Consider the following 25,918-nt stretch of genomic DNA (forward strand, 5'->3'; position numbering starts at 1 on the left):
AAATTAATGGATTTGTTTCAGTGAAGCATAGATTAGAACTGCTGTTCAGTGTGTACAGTGTGTTTGGAAGTGATTTTAAGCATAAAATGCAAACATGTATACAGTCATCCAACTTAAAAATAATCCCTTCTGAAATAGTCTCTTTTGATATTCTCTATGGACCTGTACATCAGGTTGGAAAGAAGAAGTCAGGGATAGACTCCTACCGTGCTCTAATCTGCAGTGACAAGACCTCAATCATAGCGTGTCTATGGGTGTGTGTGTGAGCGATCAATACACATGTACAATACATGGAATCCAGTCATTGCAACAACATGCCCTGTAGTAAGTCATTGTGCCTTTGCTGGTACACGCTGCCAATACAATTTCAGGAGAGCTATCTGATAGAACATCGGATTTTCATAGACTGCCTTAAAAATAGCCAGCCAACAAAATGGATGAAACCTCAATCAATTGATCACATAGTGAGAAGATGTATCATGCTCCTTTCTGAGCTTATATTAGCACTATATTTCACTCAGAAATAGAATCGTAATGGCATTGATGTATGGCTAGGCTGTCTGGTCCGGTGTAGCCTCTCTGGACTGGTGGCAAAAAGACATCAGACCTGCCTCAGTCTTTGTGAGCACCAATCAGCAGCCTCTCCCACCGAGGGGCGCGCGGGACGCCCCCGCCGAACGCCCCGGGATGACCCGCAGCCCTGTACCTCGGCCCCGCGCCGCGCTTCGCATGCAAAGCAGGCCTCCCTCTCCCGTTCCTGCGTCAGAGACCTCCGAGCAAGCGCTGCCTAACGAGGCGAGGTGCCCGGCGTGGCCTGCGAGCGGTGAGATGCTGCATAATCAGGAGCCTGACACTTGTCTTCCCCGGGCTCCGCGCCGCGGTGACGCTCCGGGTCCCTTCGCTCACATACATTCACACGCCCATTAACGGCGCAGTCACTTTAAGCTTAGTGTTTATTCAGGCAGTGCGGGCAAAAAAAAAAATCAACCTCAGCAATATTGCTGTCGTGTTTTTTTCCGCCACTGTTGGAAGTTCTTTGTGATTGTTTAAACTAGTTGAAAATTTCATAGGCCTCCTATACTCCATATGCTCCAAAAGTGAATAACTGAACCATTGAGACCTCCGCACTGGGATCACAGCCAGCAATATTTTGTGTGTGTGTGTGTGTGTGTGTGTGATTTTTGAAGCATCCATCCTATGCCTAATACTTACCCCAGTGTCTCTATTGTATTGCACTTAACTGACAATGGGGGGGGGGGGGGGGGGGGGCTCGCACTTTGAACTTCGCAGTGTGAGTTAAAGTTAAGTACAAGTGTTGATTGAGGGCAGAATTTCCAGTTGCTGTCTGATCCAGAAAGCTTATAATACTGATCTACAATTAGTATTTACTATTTCAGAGAGCCTTAAGCCCTCCTGGTTCTCAAAATTCATACGCGTTACTCATCATTTAACAGCCCTTAAATTCGGTTCTGAGAAGGGCACAAATATGACAGTAAAGCTGTACTGAGAGTCTGTTTTCAGGACCTAAAATAGTGTGGTGATGCATTCCCCCTACTATCTGCAGTGTACCCGATAATAATTAAAAGTGTGCTGTCAGATGGCGTGAAAATGCATGATTCATCCAAAAGTCACAGGCGTACTCTCACTCGCACGCATGCACACACACACACACACACACACACACTCACACACTCACACACACTCAGACACAGACACTGCATACATTATGCCCCATTTCCCACTAAAGCTAGAAAAGAAGACACGTTTTCAAGAGTGTTCTGAGACAAAAAGCTCCGGCATATGGCTATGCAGGGAAAGCAGTATGGTTTGGGGCTGACCCTGCTCCATTGTGTGGCCCAGATGTGCTTGAGGGGTAACTCTGTGAGGGCTACAGAATGAAGAAGCTGAGGAATCACACCGTGTTCTTTTTACCGCTTGACTCCATAATGAGACTGGTGAGCAGGGCTTTAAAAAATAATAATCATACTGTATGAGACTCGATTAAAGACAAAGGGAGAGAGAATGTAGCCGTTTTAAACACAGAGAAAGGGCTTTGATCGGACTGTCTTAAGGTGCTGCGGGCGAGGAGGATTTTGTATACACAGCAGCTTTGTAGAGGATGTTTTGTAGGGAGTGTTGTAATCCATATTTAATTTATTTCCATGCACTCAGCATTAACACATTCTCCGGGTGCCTCGTCTCTGATAGCCCTTTCAGTCATTAAGCACATTAATGCGGTTAAAACACGTATCGCTGTTGCTTTTGTGGACGCTTAATTGAGAAAGGCGGGAGGGGGGGGGCACACAGCCCCATAATCCCTGGCAGCCTCCTCGCGTTTAATTGACACCTTTGATGTAGCACCAGCACCTCCCACCGCCGCCGGGCCCGCGTCAGACCTACGCAGGACGGCGGTCTGCCTATGACCGCGCGCGAGCGTTCACTACTTACCGCCCGCCTCCCCTCCTCCGCCGTTCATTCACACCGCCGTGGCAGAGCCGCGCCGAGCTCTGAGGAGAGCAGCTCTGCCTCGCCACCATGCTGCAGTGCATAGAAGGTAAGAGCCTCTTCTCCCCCCCCCCACGCCCCCCCCACACGACCAGGTCCCTGCTCCACACGCGCTGAGGAAGCCTAACCTTCCGTGTGCCGATTGAGGAATTTTAATCTGTCAAGACGTCTGTGCAACAGTGACAACTTTCGCATACTCTTTTTGCGATTGTTGCTCCTATGTAGATACTCTGGTCAAGTGGGATTGTAGGTGTTTGTGTTGGTTGCGTGTGTGGTCTTTTTTTTTTTTTTTTTCTTGCTCTGCTGTTATAAAAGTGACTAAATATTGTTCTGGTTTTTGCTTATACTGCCTTTGTGATGCTCAGTGATTCTTAGTCGTAGCTTGAGTTCCATGGAATCTAGTGGCTGAGAGAGTTTGTATAGGTTTCTGCTTTCCTTGATGAATTGCAAATTTTTAGGGAAAGAGATGATGCATAAATGATTTTATCAGTGCCTTGAACTCTGGAATAGTGATCTCATTAATGCAGGTTGCCTCGCTATAAATCTGCCTCTGATATAAGGTCTGTGCTGTGATTTTTATCCTAGCAAATAATTCCTTGTTTGCTGTCTTTTACGATGCTTTTAATTGTGAGGAATTCTGAACATGAAGCAATATATAACTTCATCACATTGATTTTTTTTTGGAGGGTGGGGGGGCAAGGGGGGTTCAGCTGTGAAGTGTGTCTTCATTATTCCTGGTCAGTGTCAGTACCATGAGCTGTACTAAGTTGGTTTGCGGCCAAAGCCATTAACAACCATTCACTGTGTTTTTCTGTCCACCCATCTTTCTTCTCTCTCTCTCTCTCTGTGTTTTTGTTATTCTAGTTAATGGGACTCCGGGCAGTCAGCTGTCGACCCCTCGGTCAGGGAAGTCCCCCAGCCCGTCCCCAACGAGTCCGGGAAGTCTCAGAAGACGTCGGGTAAGAGCCTTTTGACCCCCTGCCTCTTTTCCTTTTTATTTTCTGTTATGTTCTTGTGAAAGGAGGATGCTGCCTCTTTTATAGCTCTGTTTTTGAAGAGGTGGCAGTTGTCATGTTAAGAGATTCTGCTCTTCCTTCATAATAATCTCACTGGATTTTTTAAGGACTGTGTAACCAGAGCAGAGGATATGAGCATCTGTTGTTTAAGGGTCAATCAAATATTTATAGTGTTACGTTGGTACAGAACGTTCAGTGTGAATTCACTTATCATAGAGAGTAGTGTGACAAGTGTAGATGTGACACAGAAAGTAGTTGTGACACAGTGTAGTTGTATTTCTCTACATTTGTACCTATTTGGACCTATTAAACACGTGTGGATTGACATTAATTTGAACTCTTGTAGATGTAGAATAGAGGGATGAAGAATCCAGTCCCGGGAGAAATGATGGTACACTCTACATTCCCAGCTTCTGTAGTCTGGGAAGTTGCTGTGGTCTGATTTGTATGCAGCTGCCCCCCCACCCCCCACCCCCACACTCAGACTCATGATAACACACTTTGTGCTGTGCCCTTTGGGAAAAGGAGAGAATTCATTCAGGAATGCAGTTTTTTTTCATTATGGCTAGCCGAGTTTGGACTCCTGTCATTCTGTCTGAGGATACTTAATGCACAAACTAGAGGTTAAATTTTTACTGCTGCCCGCTTCATCTCAAATGCTTATAAATGTCACTGTAAGACTCAAACTCTCAGCTGTTCTGTCTCGAGGCATCCTGCCCTTTGGTCCATTCATGCACGATAACCTTCCTGATTAATCCGATCATCAAGCTGAACAGTGATGTAGCCACCGCCAGTGTACCAATAATCAAAGCTGTGATGCTTTGATTAGAGCCAAACTCGGAGCCAGCTTACTCTACAACCCCAGGCAAAATCGACTTCAGTGATGTGAAATTCCTCACGTGAACTGTATAGAAACTGTGTCACTGAGAGAAAATATCAAAGCCCTTATGTTTTTGCTAAATTTGTTTTAATGCTATTTATATTTATAATAGCAACAACATGCCATTTGAGTGATATGTTGATAGTCAGTGTCAGGTAGATGCTAGTGGAAGCTGTTGGGGAAATAACCGGGTATCAATGCCCTGTGCAATGATCATGTGATCTCTTCTTCCTGTTTCACATGGACTTGGGAGAGAAGGGAAGCCGTTGTCCCCATGTAGGAATCTTCACCAGCCACCTAGCCAATCCGCCGAGGCTGTGAAGTAATGCACAAGAAATCCGCTCCCAACTGCCTGGAAAGTAACCTAGCAACCAGAGATGAGCCTGCAGGACAGACTCTGGCTCATTTCCCTCCTCCGCTGTTCTGTGCTGCTTACCGCGCTTTTAGGCCCAGGGCTGGGAGCTTTATCCCGGCTTAGCCTGCTTTAATTACATGTCCTGCGTAGCTCCGGCTTGTCCATGTATGATATACAGTCGCTACCAGCCGGCTCATTATTGGGCCCTGACATATATCCTGTGTAAAAAGGCTTAAGTCGGTCAGAGAGAGAGAGAGAGAGAGAGAGAGGGAGGGATTTGTGAGTTGTGGGTCCAATTAGGGCAGCTGTATCTCTTATTATGGCAGTAGGTAGCAGCACTGGTGCACAGCTGGACCTGGGGTTGTGTGTAGCCATGGCCCTTCCATCCCTGTAGCAGAGGGTAAGGAAGAGGTGGACGAGGAGAGAGGAGGAAGGACGTGAGATGCAGGCGAGAGGAATGGTGTGGTATGATGCTGACAGTGCCCCCCCCCCCACCCCGAGTGGTTTGACAGTGATGACGATCATTACTGTTGAAGGAATGTCATGTGTATGCTCCCATCCACGTGTAAGTGCCTGTTTGTGTGCCTGTGTGCACGTATGTGTGTGTCTGTGTCTGTCTGTCTCCCTGTGTGGGTGTGTGTGTATGTATGCCCGCTCCCTGACGTCATTACTGCTGTGAGCCGTCGTTAGGCTACAGTGCAGCAATACAAGCATACAAACTCCATGTCACACACTGGTCCCACTGCCAGTCTCAGGGAAAAAGTGATGATTTGTTTTGCTTTGTTTCATCCTGCCAGTTGATGTCATAGATGTCAAGATCCACAACCTCCACTACAGCGCAGTCATACCGGATAAATGAGGACTCGGGCTCCTTACAGGAATGACAGTATATCCTAGTTCTGTGCATGAGGAAGCTTTGCCAAGTCGCAGTAAATGGTGGTAAAAAACCTGACAGAACTCCCAAGAAGCCATATATGTTCCAGAGTACTGTAACTACAGATGACTCCAAACAATTCGATAATAGCATGCATGAGGCAGACTCCAAACAACACTACATATCATCCAGTGACATGCCCTCCTCATGAAGTTCACTTCCTTTGAAAGAAAAGGCACAGCTTTCTTATCTGGGCCTGGGACTGCATGACTTTTTCTTGACCGGAGGCATAGAACGTTAAAAAAACTCATTTAAAAATAAAGTGTTTATATACACTCTTTGTGTGAGATTTTAGCTTTGAAAATGGCATTGCCAAAAGCTAAACTCTATATATTGACTTTCAGACCATTTCCCCTTTGAAAAACTTGGCTTGATTCTATCTGTGTGCAAAAATTTGTTTCTCCACTTAGCACTAATCTTTGTCAGTGCTCCTATTCCAGCTGTCTGTAGTCTTTCCTGTTTGCTCTCTTCCACATGATATGAACGAATCAAGCAGATACCTTGAAGGACCTCTAAAGAATAGATGATTTCAAAGTCTAATTTTCCTCTTCTGGAAATGGGAGTCATTCTGGGCTCTGAAATGTAAATGCCACTGGCGTTTACAGGAGGGCTCTTCTAAATGTGCAACAGCATGCTATGTTGATCTGAAGCAGTGCAACAGTGAGTGATTATATAGCAGCTCATTGGCTGTTTAGCATTGGCTGTGATACTTGGGCCTTCCTTAGTGGTAAGGAACAAGGCTCGTAACTGAAAGGTTGCTGGTTTGATTCCCTGCTAGGGCACTGCTGCTGTACCCTTGGGCAAGGTACTTAACCCAGAACTGCCCAGTAAATATCCAGCTGTATAAATGATAACGTGTAAATTGCAACCTATGTAAGTCACTCTGGATAAGAGCGTCTGCTAAATGGCAATGATGTAAATGTAAGTCGCTCAATTTACTTTGCTCAAAACTTGAGCTCTCCTGCACGATGTGGGCATTTACACGTTCGTTTTTCAAAAAAAGTTTCAAAATGGTTATTTGTAGGAAATGGGTTTGTGCTGAGTGGAGGTGGCATGGCAACAGGCTTGCAGTTGCATTTAACAGCCATATCTATTATCTATGTTAAATTGTGGCCAAATGGCTCCAATACAGATTTTCACAGCTAGATGAACTGCGCTGTGGGAAGTTGAGTCTTTATGTGTCGAGAGTATGTCCCACTTTTTGAAATTAGCTGGCCAAGCTTAAGAAGCAAAAGTCCACTCTACAGTTATGACCTCATAACCTATAGTCTCTGGCTTTCTCTCCGTAAAGTCATGTGACCACTGATGAAATATGAGTCGTACATATTCAATATCTGTGCCACCAATGTTGAAACAGTATAAAATAGGGCCTTTTAATGTGTAGAAATGGTGCTAAACCAAGATATTTCTCTTGCTAATCTGGCACACTTTTTTCATTTGAAATGCAAAGCAGCTGACAGTGTAGATGGATGTGGAGTTATGTTATCTCCTCAGCTTTAGTTATCCCCAGAACAAAAGATGGAAAAATAAGTCGTTTCTTTGTCTGCTGGGGCACCCCAAAGCGCCAGATGATTGTGTGAAGGCATTCACTATTTCCATCTCATCCCATTTCTTCACATATAGCACTTTTTAATATTTAATGCCTAGCTGCTGATCAGCTGTCTCATACCCGCCAGATAGGTTATGGGTTCATATGCTATTCTGTTTGTATTCTTTTCATCTGTTTTAGTTTGTGTTAGAGGGCTTGTTTGTTTGTTTGTTTGTGTGTGTGTGTGTGTGTGTGAGAGCGAGAGAGAGAGAGAGAGAGAGAGAGAATCCATTTTACAGGTCTTGAAGATAATTGCTGTACGTACTCCTTTTTGCTTCCATATACATTTCTAAGAGTTCTGAAAATCTGTAAATTTTTATTCAGTGAATTGCCCTTCTTGGCAGAGGGTGTGGTAGAAAAAAAACAAAACACAGAGCTGAAAAACCTCTCTCACCCCAAATCAGTCCTTTTTCCAGGAGATGTCTGTAATTGGATCACCAAAGTGCAAGATGTTGTGATGTTTGCAGCATGATTAAAACCCAGAGCTGGACATGAAGCACCCCCGTGGATACAGGGACAGAGTAACAGGGGGAGATTTCTTGATGAAAAGGGATCCAATTTTTGAAAAGGGCATAATGTACCTTTTGGTAATGATGTAGTTTTTTTTTTTCCCCCCGCCCGGATTTTCTTCAAAACGTATTGCAGTTCATTACCTTCAGTTTAGATATCACATCTCTAAGAGGTTTTACCATGGTGCCAGTCCCCTCAGACAGAACAGTTTCTGTCTGCAGTTCTAATTAAAAGTGTGAAGCAGGTCAGGGCAGGACAGTGAGCTTCACTCTGTTTAAGCCTCCAGTCCAGACAAGATGACAGTGTTGCTCCCACTTGAGCAGATTAACACTGTTTCGATGACATTATATGCCGGATGTCATGCCGTAGTGAGGGGGATTGCTGTAGTACTTAAAAGTTTGTGATTGACTGTACGAATCCGTTCTGTTCTGTTTTTCTGGGAGAGGAGAGTCTTATTTGCATTATCTCTGTGGGGGCAGAGTGAGGGAGATGGCATGAGGGGCAGACTTAGCTCAGGGATTTTGTGTTGGCCCTCTTGCAGATCTCCTCTGTGCCACTGGCCACTGGAAACAGTAAAGCAGTTTCAACTCTCCAAGTAATTTTGCCAATCCCGAGGGCCCGGGGGGGTTTATATAAAGTAGTTTATTTGTTCAGTTGAAGCTGTATGTGTTTGGGTCCAGCTCGCCCTCTCTCGTATCTGATGTTCCTGCCAACAGAAGCCCATACTCAGTCCCCACAGGCCTGGCGTCTGACTGCCACTCTGGGCTTGGCTGGCAGTCAGCGGCCCCTGGTAGAGATGCCAGTACTGGTGATTAGCTCCCCGCCGCATACACACAGGCTTCTCCCCCTTTGGGATCCGGTAACCTTGGGTCTGTGGAGCACTGAGCACAAGTTCATTCTTTACTCTTTTTTTTTTTTTCCCTCTGCTGAAGTAAGGAGCTGTTGTAAGAGAGGCGGGCCACATTGCAAGCCTTTAGCGCCTTGTTTCTAACATCACCGAACTAATCGGCTAATCTGGTCACTAATTCAACACGGTTTTAAATGCATGACCCTGACCATTTGCGCTCAATAAGTATTTAAGTTGGGGTCCATGTGTTATATTCTCTAACTAATCAGGTTACTTTTGTATTTGTGTTGTTGCACTATCATACCTACATAACAAAGTCCAATAATCCACAAGAATTCAGTCCATGATTTTTTAATGTAAACACTCTTTTGCTGCCAGTCGAATGTCATGAAACATTTAGGATTCAGAAGAATTCTCGCAGTCATGTTTACCCATTGCAAGGTGCAACTTTGAGGAAAATAGGAAGTGCCCTTATTTGGAAAGTAGGTTCATTGCAGGAAATGTTCCCAGGCGTGCCCCAACCTGCTTGCTCTGTGCCGTCTAGGTATTATTAGTGCCTCTTGCTTAAATGGTTTCCATAGAAACAGCGGTTTTATTTCCTTCAGAGAGACCTCGAAACTGTGAGTGAGGTTTTAGAGCAGGGAGTAGATTGCAAGGGACAATTAGGAGGAAAAACACCACCAGTCATCCTAATTCACTTTAACCGGCCATTTTTTTTAAATGGAAAGAGCACGCTGTTTGTACATTTGCATTTATGAATAACTGATATATAATGAAGCTGAGTTATGTAAACACGAAAAAGCTGGGCAGCCATCGTATTGCAGATCCAGTTATATCACGAACATGAACCAGTGTGTTTTTTTTTCTTTTTTCAGCAGCTTCCTGCTGGTCTTTGAATCTCTTGACACCCGCCTTTTTTCACGGGTCATGTTTTCCAGCGAGCGCCGGCTCCTGCAAGGTCGAGATTGCAGGGCTCTCGCTCAATAGGCCCATTTCGTGTCTGGCCAAAAAGACATTGCTGTGACAGAAACTGAAGCTAAAAAACGCAGACTGCACCCCACTTCCTGTTACCCTTGGCTCTTCACGCTGCAGAGGCGATGGGATATGACAGCTGGTTGTGTAAGACTCTTTCACGCCCTCCATTATGTATCCATTTCAAAGGGGATGGGAAACGTGGCAGTTGGAGGCAATACGGCTTTGAAATGCTAAATGACAACCTTCGGTTAGAGGTGATGGATGGCTGGTGATGTCTCTGGAGAAGATCATTTTGCACCACAGGTTTTTTACAATTATTAACCACCTCCTAATCTTGCTTTTGAAAGGAATGGAGAGAGTCCCTGTGGAGGGAGTGGTGCTGAAGCCTCTTTTCACTCCCTCTGTCCCCCCCCTTTAGGGCTCCCAGCACAGTGGGTCCTCGCTGTCTCTGGCCTCCACCAAGGTCTGCAGCTCCATGGACGAGGGTGACGGGGTGGGGAGCGAAGGTGAGGCTGGGGAGGGGGCAGGGTGGAGGCGCGGACAGACCTGCTACTCCTGCACTCTCGACTGAAGTTTTGACTTTCTTCTGTAACTCCAGAGTTTGTATTTGAAATTGATACTTACATCTAAGGAGTGGAAATGACCCAGAGTGAAATGATAGCTGAGATTGAAACAAGCGTCAATGATATTGGCTCCGACTCTGAGGAACCTGGCTCTGGAAATGAGACAGGAGAGTGTTTGGCTTTGATCCCAGTATGGACACCAATTACTGTCCCTTGAGGACTGTTCCTTATCTAGAGGGCTGTAGTACTCACCAGCGTGTTTGTAACTGAAAAGCAAATGCATTTCCAGGAAGGAATGCCCAGGGGTAATGGCCATGTTTGTTTCTGTGCTCTGCATTGCAGCTGAGCTGATGGAAGAGTACCCCCAGGTCCCACCCTCCATTGCAGAGAGGTACAAAGTGGGCAGGACGATCGGGGACGGGAACTTTGCGGTGGTGAGGGAGTGCGTGGAGAGGTCCACAGGGAGAGAGTACGCTCTGAAAATCATCAACAAAGGAAAATGTAGAGGAAAGGTAAGTCCCATCACCCAGGAGACTGCCCAGTGGCTCCCTTACATTCCTGCCATTGAACATTCAGTAGGACCAACAGTGATCCTGAAGTCCCCCATTCATAAAAAATAGGTATCAGTACAGATGTCAGTGTAATAAACAGTATGCAAATATTTTATTAGCATGTTATGATTATACTGTAAAGGAAAGAAAAGACAATGCCCACACCAAACATGATAAAATAAAAACTACATCAATGTTAAATAGAAAAAGAATTATGCAATATATACAATATAAGAGCTGTGTGGGGCTTATATTTTCCTCTCTTGTAGATACCTACATTTTGCTTCTTATAGTACCAATGATATAGGAAGGTGTAGTTGCATTCTTGAGCCTCCCTTGGTGTCTTCTTCAGGAGCACATGATCCAGAACGAAGTGTCCATACTGAGAAGAGTGAAGCACCCCAACATCGTTCTGCTCATTGAGGAGATGGACACTTACAACGAGCTCTACCTGGTCATGGAGCTGGTTAAGGTACAGAAAGCCTCTAGCCTCTGAAAACCATGACCATGCACTGCACTGCTGCTGCACCCTTGGGTATGATACTTAACCCACAATTGCCGTAGTAAATATCCAGCTGGATAAATGGATAACATTGTAAAAAACCCATAATTGATGAAAGTCTCTCTGGATGAGAATATCTGCTAAATGCCAATAATGTAACAATAATGTTTGTTTGTCAGTGTTTGTTTCGTTTCGGTCTTAGAAGAATGCAGTCTGATGTTAAATGACACCCCATTTCACGACTTTTTCCTCAAGCTCTTTTTGATAACTCTTCCTCAGACAAGCATTGCCTCTGTCGAGAAGGGCTCTATTTTAAGCCTTTGCTCCATTTTGTTGTTTCTGCAATGGGATTTTGATAAATGCCACAGAGCCAAAAAATAGGCCAGACCGAATACTTCACAGCCTTTGAAGACATCTTGAATCAACATTTTTTAATAACAAGTCTGAGACTGCTGCACTTTAGAGTCAAATTTGAAAATCTGGATATTGCTCACTTCTGAAGGGTCTTTTGAAAGTAATGTTTCTGAGCGTGGCCGTGGAGCTGTCTGAAATAAATCACTTCCTGCTCTGTGCCAGTGTAATTATTAATGTGAAACCCCACTTCACCAACTCCATTTCTGTTCAGGTAAAGGTTAGGGGCCTGGAGCAATTCACTGAAAAAGTAAGGAACAAAAATGAATTGAAATACCCCATGAAAAATTTAATCAAAAGTACCTCTGTTGTCAAGGTAATCAGAGCCCAGAGCGGCTGTTCATTTGCAGGATGGAGAAAAAGCATTAGTGGCTTATTGTTAATTGTTTTGTTTGCTCTTTTTGTGTTATTTCATCCCAGCACCTGCTAGTGTTTAACAGCATTTTGTGTGTCTCTGTGTGTGCGTGTGACTGAGGGAAGTATGCTTGTATTCTGAAATTGTCACTGTAATTACATGTAATTATTATATGTTTGTGTTTCCATAGGGAGGTGATCTCTTTGATGCCATCACCTCCACCAACAAGTACACAGAGCGTGATGCCAGTGGTATGCTGTACAACCTGGCCAGCGCCATCAAGTACCTGCACAGCCTTAACATCGTCCACCGTGACATCAAGCCAGAGAACCTGCTGGTGAGAGCAGTGTGTGTGTGTGTGTGTGTGTGTGCGCGCCTGTGTGTGTGGAAAGGGAATTTGGAAACTGGGAAATGAGTCACTTTGACATCTTGAATGGAGTCCGCTCTTGTTTGGCAAGGTTACGGTACTAGAAAAAAAACAAAGTGAGTCATCTTATTGTTTGGCCAAACCGTGCTCTAAAGTGATTTGCCTCTTGTGCTGGCTTGGTAAGACATGATCAAATCAAATTGCACTCTGAATCATTCTGTGTTTTTGAAGCTTTATTTGCTCGGCTTTGTTTCTGGTGACACAACCGGCCGCGGCTTCGCTTGCGGTGGCCGGAAGTTTCTCTTGCCCCTCTCTCTGCTCCCTCGCCCTCTCCCCTCGCTGCGACACTGTTTGTGAAAGATGATGCGGAAGTGCTGCCCACTGCATCCACTTAAAAACACACTTCTGAGTGTTGGAGTCCCAGATGTGTGTGTGTGTGTGTGAGAGAGAGAGAGAGAGGAAAAGCAGCATGCTGGCTTCACAGCGAGGGCAGCTTCTAAATTGGGCTGGAGCTGTGATCTCACCCGTACAGAGGAGTGAGAAGTGAGTCACCACTTCAGTCAGTGCCCGCTCAAGAGCCATCATCTGCGCTTCTTAACTAAACCGTATGCTCCAGGGCCTTCTGTTTATAACGCTGCACCCCGAAAAAAAAAACGGAACAACTTTATCATGGGGGGCGGGAGTCTCTTCCGTTTCTGCTCCTTGCGCAGTGGGAAGGTCACATCCACAAAAATAACACGCGCACACCCTGCTAGATCGGTATTCTCCCTTACCTACGTGGAAGAGTTGGAAACCTCGTAACTCCACTTCTGCAGGGTAACTTACCTCTGCCGCAGGGCCTTCGATTCCATCGCCTCCCGTTGTTCCTTTGATGAAATTGCGCATCCCGAAATGACTGTCACTTCCACCCCCTGCCTGTCCCCTTTCACTGCTGCACAAACTCAGCCAGCCTCCTCTTTGATTAGAGAGTCACTCTGGCAGGAGATGCACAGATGCAGTATGGATCCACTTTCCCTCTCTCTCTCTCTCGCGGGAGATAATTGCTTGTGGCTGGGAGCTTGTTTTCAAAATCATTCACTCTACTTCTAGTGGAATAGAGAGGTGAGCTTTTTTTGGGTGGGGGGGGTTCAGTGGCACAGATGTTGTGTAACTCCAGTGCAGCATTCAAAATCCTACAGCCCTCAAGCATCCTACTGCTAGCTTGGCTCTGAAGGATGCCATCTCTGCACGGCTGGTTTAATTTTGCATGGAAATTTGTGTACTTCTGTGCCAAGACCATCACCACACGGCAGTGTCGCACAATGGTTAAGGAGCAGGACTCGTAACCGAAAGGTTGCCGGTTCGATCCCCGCTGGGACACTGCTACTGTACCCTTGGGCAAGGTACTTTACCCACAGTTGCCTCAGCTGTATAAATGGACAACATTGTAAAGAACTGTAACCTATGTAAGTCGCTTTGGATAAAAGCGTCTGCCAAATGAATAAATGTAAATGTACCACACAATAGATGTATTGTACAAAGTAATCCTGCAAAGTAATCCCGTTTTTATGCACGGTTGACATCTGTATGTATGTTTATGAGGGGCATATGTATGTTGATGAAGAACATTCACAAACACTCTCTGGCCAGGTCTTCACTCAGCTTCCTCTCGTTGTGTTCCAGGTGTACGAACACCAGGATGGTAGCAAGTCCCTGAAGCTTGGTGATTTCGGCTTGGCCACCCTAGTGGACGGGCCCCTGTACACTGTGTGTGGGACCCCCACATATGTAGCACCAGAGATCATTGCTGAGACTGGGTGAGTCCGGGTCACCTCCACCACTGGAGACGGGCACAGGATAGGCTATTGATGTGAAGGCTTTGGTTATTGATTATTTATAAAGGCACTGACCTTTTTTCCACCTGCCCCACTGACCTCACCTGCCAAGACACCGCCGTCTAGAGAGGGTTTTACTGTTAGTTTTCCCTCCCGCCCTCCACACCGATGTTTTTTGTGAGATGAATGATGGGCTAATGTGCTGTTGGTCACACGCGTCTCTGAGCAATGGCACGGAAAGGCAGAAAAGGGCATCATTTAGCCTGTTATTGGACTGTGTCACACAATGGTCGTTTTGTCACAGGTAAACAAACCTATTAATACTGAACCCTGTTAAAGTAGAAAGTCATACTGAAATTGGGCGACCCCTTTCAGACACACAGGTCAGTGCTAATGGAAAAGCTGTTTTTCATCACAACCAACACCAATGCGTATCCCCCCACCAACCATACGAAAAGGAAACCAAAGGTGGAGTGCTGTATGTCTGAATTGTATCAGATAAAACGGGATAGAACAGGAGGAGAAAGGAGCTGATTTGGAAGTTGATGGGGAGAAATGGTTGAAGGCTGGTCACGGTTTCGCAGGTGGATGCTGTGACCCTTGCAGTACACAGCTGTGCAGGTCACGCTGGCACCGCCTCTTGAGTCCTTGCTGTTTGCAGATGTCACGGCCTCCTTTTTAACGGCTGCGGAGAAGCTCAGACCAAAACCCCTCTCCTGACCTGACTCGTCTCCTCTGCCCTGACAGGTATGGTCTGAAGGTTGACATCTGGGCGGCCGGCGTTATTACTTACATCCTCCTGTGTGGGTTTCCCCCTTTCCGCGGGTATGTACTCAGTGCATTCATGCTTGTCATGTGTGTGTCTGACCACGTTTGATTTGGAAATGTGTGTTTGCTCTCAACCAATTTTGTTAAATGAGAATTTTAACATAAATATAAACTTGCTACCTACTGATGGAGACATTGGAGTTCTCAGGGCAATATAGTTTTATGTACTCTAAGTCATGTTATTTTATTTTATATAATTACATTATTATATTATAAGCCTGTATTACAAGCCATTAGTTTTAACATGAAGGGATTTATGATTTAATTAATGCTGTTTAAAATATGAATCAGTATTTTCTTTAAATGACAGTGGTGCTTGCAGTACTGTCCCCGTTCTGTGCTGGCAAGTGAACAGTACATCACAACTACATAATTCTCTCTAGTTTATGGTTGGAAAAGTGTTACTTGGCCGAGTAGTGTATCTTCAGCGTTGATATACAATTTACAAACCTAACACAGTGATTATACATTAAATGTACTTGTAAATGTGTTTGTGGATTTATGTAGTGTTTCAAATGATGGAATGAGTTGCTTATTCTCCCAATAGTAAATAAAAGAGAATAATTTTGCTCTGTATCTGTCTATTTTGCAGAAGTAGTGATGACCAGGAGGCACTCTTTGATCAGATTCTAATGGGACAGCTTGATTTTCCCTTACCATACTGGGACAATGTTTCAGACACTGCTAAGGTATGTGTGTGCATGTGTGAGTGTGTGTGTGTGTGTTCGCACAGGTTTTGGACTCTCCAAAGGTCTGTGTTTGTATTTGACAGTGAGTGAGTACATGTCTGCATTGTGTATTCTGCTTAGGGGTGTGTGTGTGTGTGTGTGTGTGTGTGCGTGCGTGCGTGCGTGCGTGCGTGCGTGTGTGGGTGTGTGTGGGTGTGTGTGGGTGTGTGTGGGTGTGTGTGGGTGTGTGTGGGTGTGTGTGTGGGTGTGTGTGGGTGTGTGTGGGTGTGTGTGGGTGTGTGTGGGTGTGTGTGTGCGTGCATGTGTGTGCGTGTGTGTGCGTGTGGGTGCGTGTGGGTGCGTGTGGGTGCGTGTGGGTGTGTGCGTGTGTGCGTGTGTGCGTGTGTGCGTGCGTGCGTGCGTGCGTGCGTGTGTTTTCTCTCATCTCTCAGGGTTCAGTCTTCTGAGAATGTGTTTTGCTTTCTCTGCAGGAGCTCATAACATCCATGCTTCAGGTGGAGGTGGATCAGAGATACACAGCCCTGCAGGTCCTCGATCACCCCTGGGTCAATGTGAGTGAGACACACATTCCACTGTTATTCCAGAGAAATGCAGAACAAAAAAATGACTGGCATTCTAGAACAAATGTTGAAAATTTACCATTTAGATAACAGCATTAAGATACATATGCTACAGCTACATTTTTCTGTTAAGGTAGCTCACATATATCACCTCTGCCAACAATCTGCGCTTGTCCAAAACTTATTTCCTAATTAAAGACAAGAGATTGTGTCATATCCTCTCACACCCATCACACATATCTATCTCTCCGTCCATCCGTCTGTCTACCTGTCTGTCCGTCCGTCTGTCTACCAGCCTATTTCTCTCTCTGTCTCTGTCTTCATCTCTATTTATATTCAGCATATAAGCACACACACACACACACTCATACAGGGGTAATGCTTAAAGCTGGACTCGGGTGTTACAGCTGCAATGATCTGAATCGGAGTGATGCTCTCCCCTGTCTCCCAGGATGACGGCGTGTCGGAGAACGAGCACCAGCTTTCGGTGGCCGGGAAAATCAAGAAGCACTTCAACACGGGTCCCAAAGCCAACAGCACCACGGCTGGAGTGTCCGTCATAACAGTAAGCATCTGTCACATACGCACTGCAGGTAACAGGTACTTGCAGGAGCGGTTTCTTCTCACAGCTCTTCCTCCCTCAGGGTCATCATCCTCATCCTCAGGTACCTGGCTAACTGTCTGTGGGGATTGCTGCAGCACGAGTAATTTTAAGTATGTGCTATGTTCTTATTATTGGTTTTGGTGCTCATTAATCAATTAATAATTCTGACTTTTCAGGAGCTGATCACGGTATAATGCCCATCTGAAAGGCACATTCGGAATTGCATGGGTTAGGAATGGCTGCGTTAGTGCTCTCATCAGGTGGAATGAGACTCAGCCATTTTTGTGTTGTCATTTTTCCTTCCTTCCCAAAGATTATATTATTTCTTGAGATGATTTGCAATGAGGTTTCTTTACTGAGAAGAAAAGCATAAACTGAGAGATGACCCAGAAGGGGTTGGTGTCCATGTAGCTCTCTCTCCAGGTGCACGTATCCCGCCTGCAGTAAGAATGAGCATCTTATCTTTAGCATCCTGAGCCCATTACGTTTCTCTGATCCGCCCTCAACCTCATTGAGCCACTGGGACGAGCCGCCCTGTCTCCCATTGATCGCGCTCTCATGTCGAATCTCCCACTCCTCGCCGGCTTCATCGTCAGAACAACCATCCTCTTCCTCCTGCGAGATCCGCCTTTGCGTTGCTCGAGCTTCAGTCTCTCTCCTCCTCTTCCTCTCTCTCTCGCTCTCTCTCTCGTACGGACTGTCAGCACTGTTGTCAGGGACTCGACCAGGGAACCAGTGGCCAGCGGTCAAGCTACCATCTTTAAAACCACACTTATAAACCAGACAGCTTTCTACAGTGTTATTTACCAGGAAATTCCTTTACAGAATTAGATTTCTCCAGGTTTGTCAGTTATTGTATTCACAAGGTGAATTAAATTCAGATACACAAATTTGAACTGGCCAATGCAAGTAAGGTGGATTTGTCTCAGCTCTGAGAAGATAACTTGGGTTAGAAGGTTGGGGGAAACCCTAGTTTTGTTTGGAAACTTGGCACCAACGTGCTGACAATGTTGATTCTCTTACTTGGAGAGGTAAATGTGCAATGTGTGGTTGAGCAGTGAACGAGTTTTGTAATGTTTTGGCAGTGTCTGAAACCTTGAGATTTAAACCCAGTATACTAGGCCTTCCATCCTAAAATCAAAACTGGCAGATTCTCTCAGAACCCAGAGAGAAACATAACTTTGTGCTGTTAAAATGAAATTATGTTATGGAGAGTGTTATCCATTTCCATAAATGGAATTGATGGTGTTCAACATCAAAATCCCGAGCTCTTTGACACGTTTCACTTTATTTTATATGCAGAAACATTGGAAAGCTTTATTCCGTGTATGAAAACATTTATGTTTGTGTTGTACCCTTTCTGTACGTTCCTCCGCAAAGATTTTGAGACACATTAACAATGTTGTCTACTGTTATGTTTTAGCTCCTCCTACCGAGTGAGAGCTAAAACCCACATCGCACTGGGTCCTACCCAGGATCCTAAAGCACAGAAGCATAGTGGCATCAGGGTATGCCTGGTGGTGATTACTGAATGACCCGTGAATCTGCCAATCCCGTTTGCTTTTGCTATTGTTTGTTCATTTTTTTCCTCACTTGTTTATTTGGTTGTCATCTCTGAAACAGCAAAGCATATTCCAGGCCACAGCTGTCACTGCTCAACAGAGCTTTCAGCTCAGAGCCGTAGCCAGCAGCTTTGTACAAGATGTCTTATCTTACAGTACAGTGAATTCTTGAGTTTAAAAAAAAAAAAAATCAGTTTTAAAGAGATGATCCACTGAGTTGCGCTCATTTCTCTCTGCTCAGCTGGACCAGGGGTTTACCATCCAGAGATCAGGGTCTTTGGACTACTACCAGCACCCAGGGATGTATTGGATAAGGTATGGCACGGTGCAGCGCCAACACGCAGTGTTTCCATGGCAACGTGCTGGCAGTCTTCATCCCCCCCTTTCCCCCCTTAGTTTCTTCCCAGTGGGCCGATGCATTGCTTCTGAGCCGTTGCGCCTCCCCCTCCCCCGCCCTGCCCCCTCCCCCCCAATCCCATTTGTTGCTTCCCTCTGCCTCATCAGACGGTACTCTGAGACACCCTGTCATGTCATCACTCACAGTGACATCACCAGCTTCCTCCATCTCACTCGCTCCGTGCTCATCTCTTCTTTGACTTGGTTGTATAGTCGACCCTCTCCTTTTCTGTGTAAAAGGATGGTATGTGTAACGCATACCTCTGAGTATACGTTACAGTGCTACAGTGGGGTATATTGGTTTTGTGTATATGTTGCACCTTTTAATGCTACCCGGTTTGGTGGAAGTGTTTTGACATGGATGTGTAAAGGTAATTTGTGACTCTGTGATCCTCTGTGACTCTGTTTTTTGTTGTTGTGAATGACCTGTGGATTGTGTCTGATGCCCACTGACATTCCACTCCCCTAGGAGGCTTGATCACAGCCTTGCATATGGGGGGGGTCACCTTCCTCTCTCTGTTGTTGGCATTTCCTCTGCACTGGACAGTGACACCTACACAGCTATTTACCCTGGCTCTGTAATATGATCTGGAAGTACAGCGCAGCCCACACTCACAGGCCCCCACCACAACAGCATTTACCTGACTGAATCACCCCACCACTTCTGAGCGAGTGTCTTAAAGTGTTTTTTTTTTTTTTTTTTTTACAGAAGCTTTGGCATACTGTGCTGCCATGGCCTTTCTGTGTTTTATACTGCATGTACTTGAGGCTTGAATTTAATATTAAAGTCAGGGAAGAGTCAACAGGTTTTTGAAAAGAAAACCCAGGGAACGTGTTTCGTTGGCTGTAGCGAGCACTCACCAAGTAGCATCACTCACATGTTGGGTAAATGCTTGCTATATCTACACAAATACTTTCACTGGGTGTAGGTTTTTCAGGGCACATTTCCTGGTGCTCTTGAAACTGAAGCAATCAGTATAAAAGCATTGACTGCAAGAACATATAAATATATAACAGATAACAGATTTCAACAAAACTACAAAGCCCTCAGTCAACTGCCACCTCGAGAAACCCAGACAGTGGGATCCCTCTTCCTTTTTCCCATGATCCTCTTCGCCCCGCGAGGCGCTGACAGCTTGTATCCTGTGTCCCTCCCAGACCACCGCTCTTGATAAGGAGAGGCAGGTTTTCAGACGAAGACGCCACCAGGATGTGAGGCCCACGCTCCGCCCGCCGCAGAGCAGCTTCCCCGCCGCCGCCGCCCCCCTCAGCCCCACCCCCGCCGAATTTACCTCCGAGTCCGAGGACTACTCCCCCAGCTCCGCCGAGACGGTCCGCTCGCCCAACTCACCTTTCTAGAGCCCCACCCCCTCCGCTCTACCAGGAGCCCCGACTGGCCCCCCGGAGGAGAGGAGACGGTGGGGTGGGGTGGGGGCGGGGATGGGCGCAGAGAGGTAGGGGGAAAGAGGAGAGAGAATGGAGAGGGGTAATTGGATCAGAACCGGCAGCGTGTTTTTTAAGCACAATGGTGCAGATGGTCCGATCTAACTCACAGGACGTGTCCCCCGTAAACATGGCTTTATGTCGGTATGCTACTTTTTTATTTATGGGTTTTATTTATTCGCTGATTTGATTTTTTGATTATTTATATGTATTTATTATTTTGTTTTCAGTGTTTAACTTGAGTCTTGGTGAGAGAGATGACTGCTTTTTCCTCCCCCTCCCCGCCCCATGCTGTACTCAGAGCTAAAGTGAGAGTGATGCTGTGTTTCGGAATGTCTAACCCCCTAGCTGTCTTACCATTCGAATAACATCTGCGCCCTCCATGATTCGGTACGTGCTGATTTTTTTCGTAAAACTGCGCAGCAATTGCAAGGCCTTATTAATTTATTTTTTTTAAATTGACAGTTAAATTGTAGAGACAGGCGTCATGGGACAGTGAAGCCTCCTCCTTTTGTGTTTACGTGGAAAGACCAGCTGTAGATAAGCAAAAGCCCTTTGAGAGTCTTTGAGAGCTCTACAGAAAGCACAATTCAGTAGATAATAAGTTGCGGACAAATGATATTCTGGCAAAAAGTCCTTCCTGAGCAGTTTGTATGTAATGTAAAAAATAGTTTTATTTTAATAGTTGGTCACTGGTTTATTTATCTCACTAGAGAAGAACAAAAAAGAAACTTCCATACAAAATAACATAATTTAAAACAATACTTGTACCAGCCTTTATGCTCTTTATTAATATTCAGTTATATATAGTTTTGATGTCAAAGTGGAACTGAGTAAGTCAGTTCAGTGGTAACCCCCTTTATCCTGGGTTTCATTGTAGTTAGGTTTCAGTTTTGTAAGTGAGTCTTTAGTACATGAAAGCACAGGAAACGATATCTGAATCACCCTCTGCACTCTCCTGCTGGTCTGTCCAATAAAGCACTAGCCCTTTTTAAAACCACACTTGTTCCAGATTATAAAATATTGGATATTGAAACGGCAATTGTGCACAATTTTTTTTTTTTGCCGCTGCCTTTTCATGTTTTTGGTCGTAGACCAAGGTCATCAGCAAATAGGTCGGATACCTAGAAGTTGTTTTGTAATGTGAGATTATAAGGTCCTGTCTGAACAAGAGAGAAATAAGTGCAATTAAATTAACGTACACACAGTGTACACTTTTCACACCCAGCACAGTAGGGTACAGCAGTACAGTATCTCAATTCAGAGTTGACACAGACACGCATTACCCACGCTACGGTCCCTACCAATGTACCCCCCCCAATAAATATATCCCCCAAAACAAATAGGTATCCTTGGATGATTGTTTTCAGGTCACAGTTTTGTAAAACGGTCTGTCCTGGACGTCACATCGGAGAGACAGGTCTGACTTTCAGGACTATGAAATGACTTCCTGTGATGACATCAGAATGATCGGAGCTTGTTGTAGTCACAGCTGACCGTGAGAGAGTTGGAGGAGTTGGAATGTTATGCAAACTGGGATGCAAATGTAGCATTTTTTTTTTTATTATTATTTATAAGAATAATCAGATCTGATTTTTTTCCGTCCAGTGGACAGTTTTTTTTTTTTTTTTTTTTTTTTTTTGGGGGGGGGGGTGTTTTTTTTCTTTTACATATTTTCTATGGTGGTCATAAACAATGAAATGTGAACTGTGGTACTTTTAATAAAGCTGTAATAATGGAGGCACAAGGACAGTGGACTAAAAACTTGTGTTTGTCACAATGTTAACGTAAGTGTTTCTCAGAATTGGAAACGGAGTACTACATGAGAATTTGTTGCAATAAACAAAATTTACAGACACTCTGTTCCAACCTCAACAGCTAAATACGAGAACCCTTGCCATGCAGCCCAGACAGCACATTGTATGTGGGTTTAAGGCAATCAAGCTATCGGACATGGACTGTGGAGTCAGGGATCTGAACAGGCAGAAGCAGACAGCTACATGGACTGTGGAGTCAGGGATCTGAACAGGCAGAAGCAGACAGCTGCAAAGTCTAAAATTGTATTTCAATCAATTTTACATTTTTCTTCAGATTTGGGAATTTTTTTTAAACGGTGATGAACTGAAATGTTTGTTGAACTAAGCTTAACAGTGGTCACTCATGACTATGGGCAAATGGCATTACCACATTGTTAAAAGCACAAAACGGTAAAACAGCAGAGATTAGAGTGTGAGTACCAGTTCATGCGCGAACACTTCATGTGCTAGACCAATAAGTTGGGTCTAGTTCATGTTGGATTGCAGGATGAAGGTACAGAGCATTTTGAACAGTCAGCTGTCCAACACATTAATGTTGAAGCTATACCCTCTGTATGCTCACCTCTGTGTGTCTATGACTCCATGGCTGGGGCACAAATACATTGATTTCAGAGATTTTCTTTCTTACATGATGATGCCATGGCACCAAACTCAGTCTGTGGTCAAGTGTTTTGTTGGGGTAAGTGTTGGCAAACAATGCTGGACTGTGCATAGATGGCTTTTTTACTGAGAGGGCTGTCACAATATTGTACTCACCTCTTTACCTCAGAAGGTCTTCGATTTAGCTGTTGGAATTGGTCCAGAGATCCATAAATGTAGCCAAATGAATGACCGTATGCTACCACATTCAGTCCTCTAATCACTCAACAGTATTGTTTCCTCTCAGTTCACTTAAAATACAGCTAGTTTAAGTTGATAAAATGACTTACTAAACTGCAGTGGTGAAACTAGCACTTTGTGTATGAAGTGGCTGACAGACACTTAGTGCTGGAGCTGTACCAAGACTGCCACCTGCTGTTGTACTATAGTATAACAACCGGTCAGAATAAATGGCCATGCCACTTCAGTTGGAACACAACATGACCTGGAGAATTACAAAAAGTTTTATACTTTGTTAAAACTGCACAAGATGTTTAAGAACCACTGAACAGACATATTTACATACAAAATCCACAACGGGAAAATGATTATACTTTTTTATTACTGGAGGTGGATACATGCTAATGCCTGTGTAGATTTGAGAACTCCAGTCATTAAAGGAGAGGGGGGATGACATGAAAAACTTAATTTTCTGTACTCTTCGTGTATTAAGACTAGCCGTTTGTAATTCAATGATCTCAGCCCTGATGAGAGAAACCATGATGAATGAATTTAGGCAAGTCTGATAGGTTTTTTTTTTAATTTTTTTTATACACAACTTGTTTTTTTGTCAGCAACCACTGAGCTCATAATGTTGTGTAATAGAAAAAAAATAATGCTTGCTTCAGTTCATGACTTAAAGTTAAGGACAGAAGAATTGTGGTTAGATGGAATCTGGATCATTCCTTTTAATTGTCTTCAGCACAAGTTAACCCTCTGAGAACTGCTTCTCTGTGTTCATATATGTGTTTGTCCTCGGCTTGATTTTTCTGCGTGTGGCCGTTGCCAGATGTCAGCAGTGTTCTCCAATCAACTCAAAGGAGGTGATGACAGTGTCATATGGACCATTCCAATATGATGTTGACCTTTTCAAAAAAAAAGAAAAAAAAATTAGTCATATATTGAAAACAAACACAGAGAAATCTCCTGATCAACAGCCACTGTGCCAAGTCTTGCCTTCTTTGTTCCTCGTATGTGTCAAATCCAGATGCTGAATCAATGATTGTATTAACTGTACTGCACTCTGTGTATTCACTTTATTTCAAGCATTGAGATGATGTTTTTGACTCAGTGCATTCTTTCAGTATTCGGTCCTTTTGGGCTCATACATTTTAAGATGTGTGTGCTAGAAAAGGCCTTGATTTTTTTTTTCTGCCCCATAATTTAATCTTTTTACCCATTTTTAAAGTTTTTTTTTTTCCCCTTCTGCATCATTTTTCTCATTGTCAGTGCAGTTCAATGGGCCACAGTCTGTATATCAAAATTGCACGCAAGCTAAAAACAATGTAATCTCAAAGGGTTAGGAATTCATTTTCTGAAATAGACTTGCTGGAGTTGTCTTCTACATGTCTTTCGATAAATTAATTTTGCACAAGCAAGCAAGAGTGCCGGAAAGGTTCGCATGCAGAACCCACATGCTGTAGTTTTCACACACTGACATGAAGGCCTATATGTCAATGAACCTCAAACAAAAGGAACTGAGATGAGCACACGTGGGTACAGTTCTCAAAGGGTTAAAAGAAGCAAAAAAAAAAAAAAAAAGCACAAAAACGGCATGTAGTTATGCTGGCTTAGCTACGTAGACAGCATCTGCTATTTATAAACACAACAGCTTTTCTTACTGTGCATTTAAAAGAAGAAAAAAAAAAACATTGTGTGATTGTCCACAACTGAACCCCAGTTTAAAAGGATCCGCGTCCTTTATTTTAAGTCATTGTGATGAATACTGTGTCTGTCAGACAGCGCTGAAGTTTGACTCAACACATCTTTCTGTGGAATATGTGAACTTGGATCAGAGAGGGGCACAAAGGGCACGGAGCAGAAATGTGTTAAAGCACAGGTGAGGCATGGCGTTGCTGTTTGAAACTCAACAGGTTTATAAATGCTTGATTACTTGTATGTTCCACTTTATTGATTGTGAATCCATTTGAAGGGATAGGATGTCTTTAAACCCATCAGAGTATTATGTATGCTAAATAGCCATTTTTTGTTATAATAATAAAAAAAATGTTTGAATGGGAAAAAAAAAACAGCTACTTCATTCAGTGAAATGTCATTGCATTTCAGTAGCAAACATCAGACTGTGGTGCACTCAGCAGCAAGCCAAACCTGTGAATAAACTGCGTCCTGAAACTGAGGAGGTCTGATTTGTTTGTCCTGGGAGTTATCAGTGTCTGCAGAGAAATGAAATTTGAATTGTAAAATGAATGACATGAGCAGGTGTGCAAAAACCACAACACAATTTTGTAGGTACCACAAGTACCACAAGGTGGGATACTCCACAGCAATGTAAATGTGTTCTTTTGAAATGGTGTACTGTACCAGGCAAATGTTCTGGACATACTGGATTAATGGGAAACGTTCAAAGACATATCTTGATCTAAAGACTTGTACTTAAATGCTTGAAATTTGTTTCTAAGGCACAGGCTCGGCGCCCAGAGAAAATACAGAGGGGCGCACTTGCAATCCACGTGGGGGAATGGAACATATCAAAAAAAATTTGCTGAGGCATCAACTTCACTATTTATATTTGTCTATGTATAAAATTCTTTACAAAAAAAATTTTGGCTTAGTTTTAACACTTTTTTTAGTCACTGGATAATTTCATTTGGGTTATTTCATGGTTTTGATGTCTTTTTTGTTACTGTTTTCTACATTTTAGAATAATGGCAAAGAAAAACCCTTCTATTTGGACTTATGACTGGTACTATATGTTGGAGTAACAATGCATAAAATAATACCATTAGCTAATTAAATTATTCATACTCGATCACTTATAGAGATGTCTGCTCATTATCCAGATAAAAACGATGAATGAAATACCTGGTCTTACTTGAATTTATAAAAGAAGGGGTAGTTACTGAAAACCACTTCCATGAAGGTTTTTTTTTTTTTTTTTTTGAAAGGAAGAATATGAATATGAAATTGATTAAATCCACTTCTACCGTTACACTGCTCAATTCACACTTAGGTTGTAGCGATTTCTAA

The 25,918-nt window shown here is 44.0% G+C and overlaps 1 protein-coding gene across 3 annotated transcripts in view; it reads left to right on the forward strand.

Moving 5' to 3' along the window:
- Window positions 1-20,171, forward strand: part of dclk1b (doublecortin-like kinase 1b) — a 64,420-nt gene extending 44,249 nt beyond the window's left edge. The window contains exons 1-13 of one of the 3 annotated variants that reach the window (XM_036536365.1): window positions 2,481-2,554; window positions 3,370-3,464; window positions 10,029-10,116; window positions 10,516-10,685; window positions 11,077-11,196; window positions 12,183-12,329; window positions 14,022-14,155; window positions 14,921-14,998; window positions 15,594-15,690; window positions 16,161-16,241; window positions 16,702-16,815; window positions 18,658-18,731; window positions 19,971-20,090. In XM_036536365.1, the coding sequence (XP_036392258.1) occupies window positions 2,536-2,554; window positions 3,370-3,464; window positions 10,029-10,116; window positions 10,516-10,685; window positions 11,077-11,196; window positions 12,183-12,329; window positions 14,022-14,155; window positions 14,921-14,998; window positions 15,594-15,690; window positions 16,161-16,241; window positions 16,702-16,815; window positions 18,658-18,731; window positions 19,971-20,028 (1,275 nt within the window). In that variant the 5' untranslated portion in view covers window positions 2,481-2,535 and the 3' untranslated portion in view covers window positions 20,029-20,090. Of the gene's footprint in view, window positions 1-2,480; window positions 2,555-3,369; window positions 3,465-10,028; window positions 10,117-10,515; window positions 10,686-11,076; window positions 11,197-12,182; window positions 12,330-14,021; window positions 14,156-14,920; window positions 14,999-15,593; window positions 15,691-16,160; window positions 16,242-16,701; window positions 16,816-18,657; window positions 18,732-19,970 lie in introns of those variants that run through there. The other 2 variants (XM_036536364.1, XM_036536363.1) reach the window with 2 other exon arrangements.
- Window positions 20,172-25,918: the final 5,747 nt, after the last annotated feature.

Source organism: Megalops cyprinoides, chromosome 9 (genome assembly GCF_013368585.1).
Source record: "Megalops cyprinoides isolate fMegCyp1 chromosome 9, fMegCyp1.pri, whole genome shotgun sequence".
In the NCBI taxonomy this organism is placed as follows: Eukaryota; Metazoa; Chordata; class Actinopteri; order Elopiformes; family Megalopidae; genus Megalops; species Megalops cyprinoides.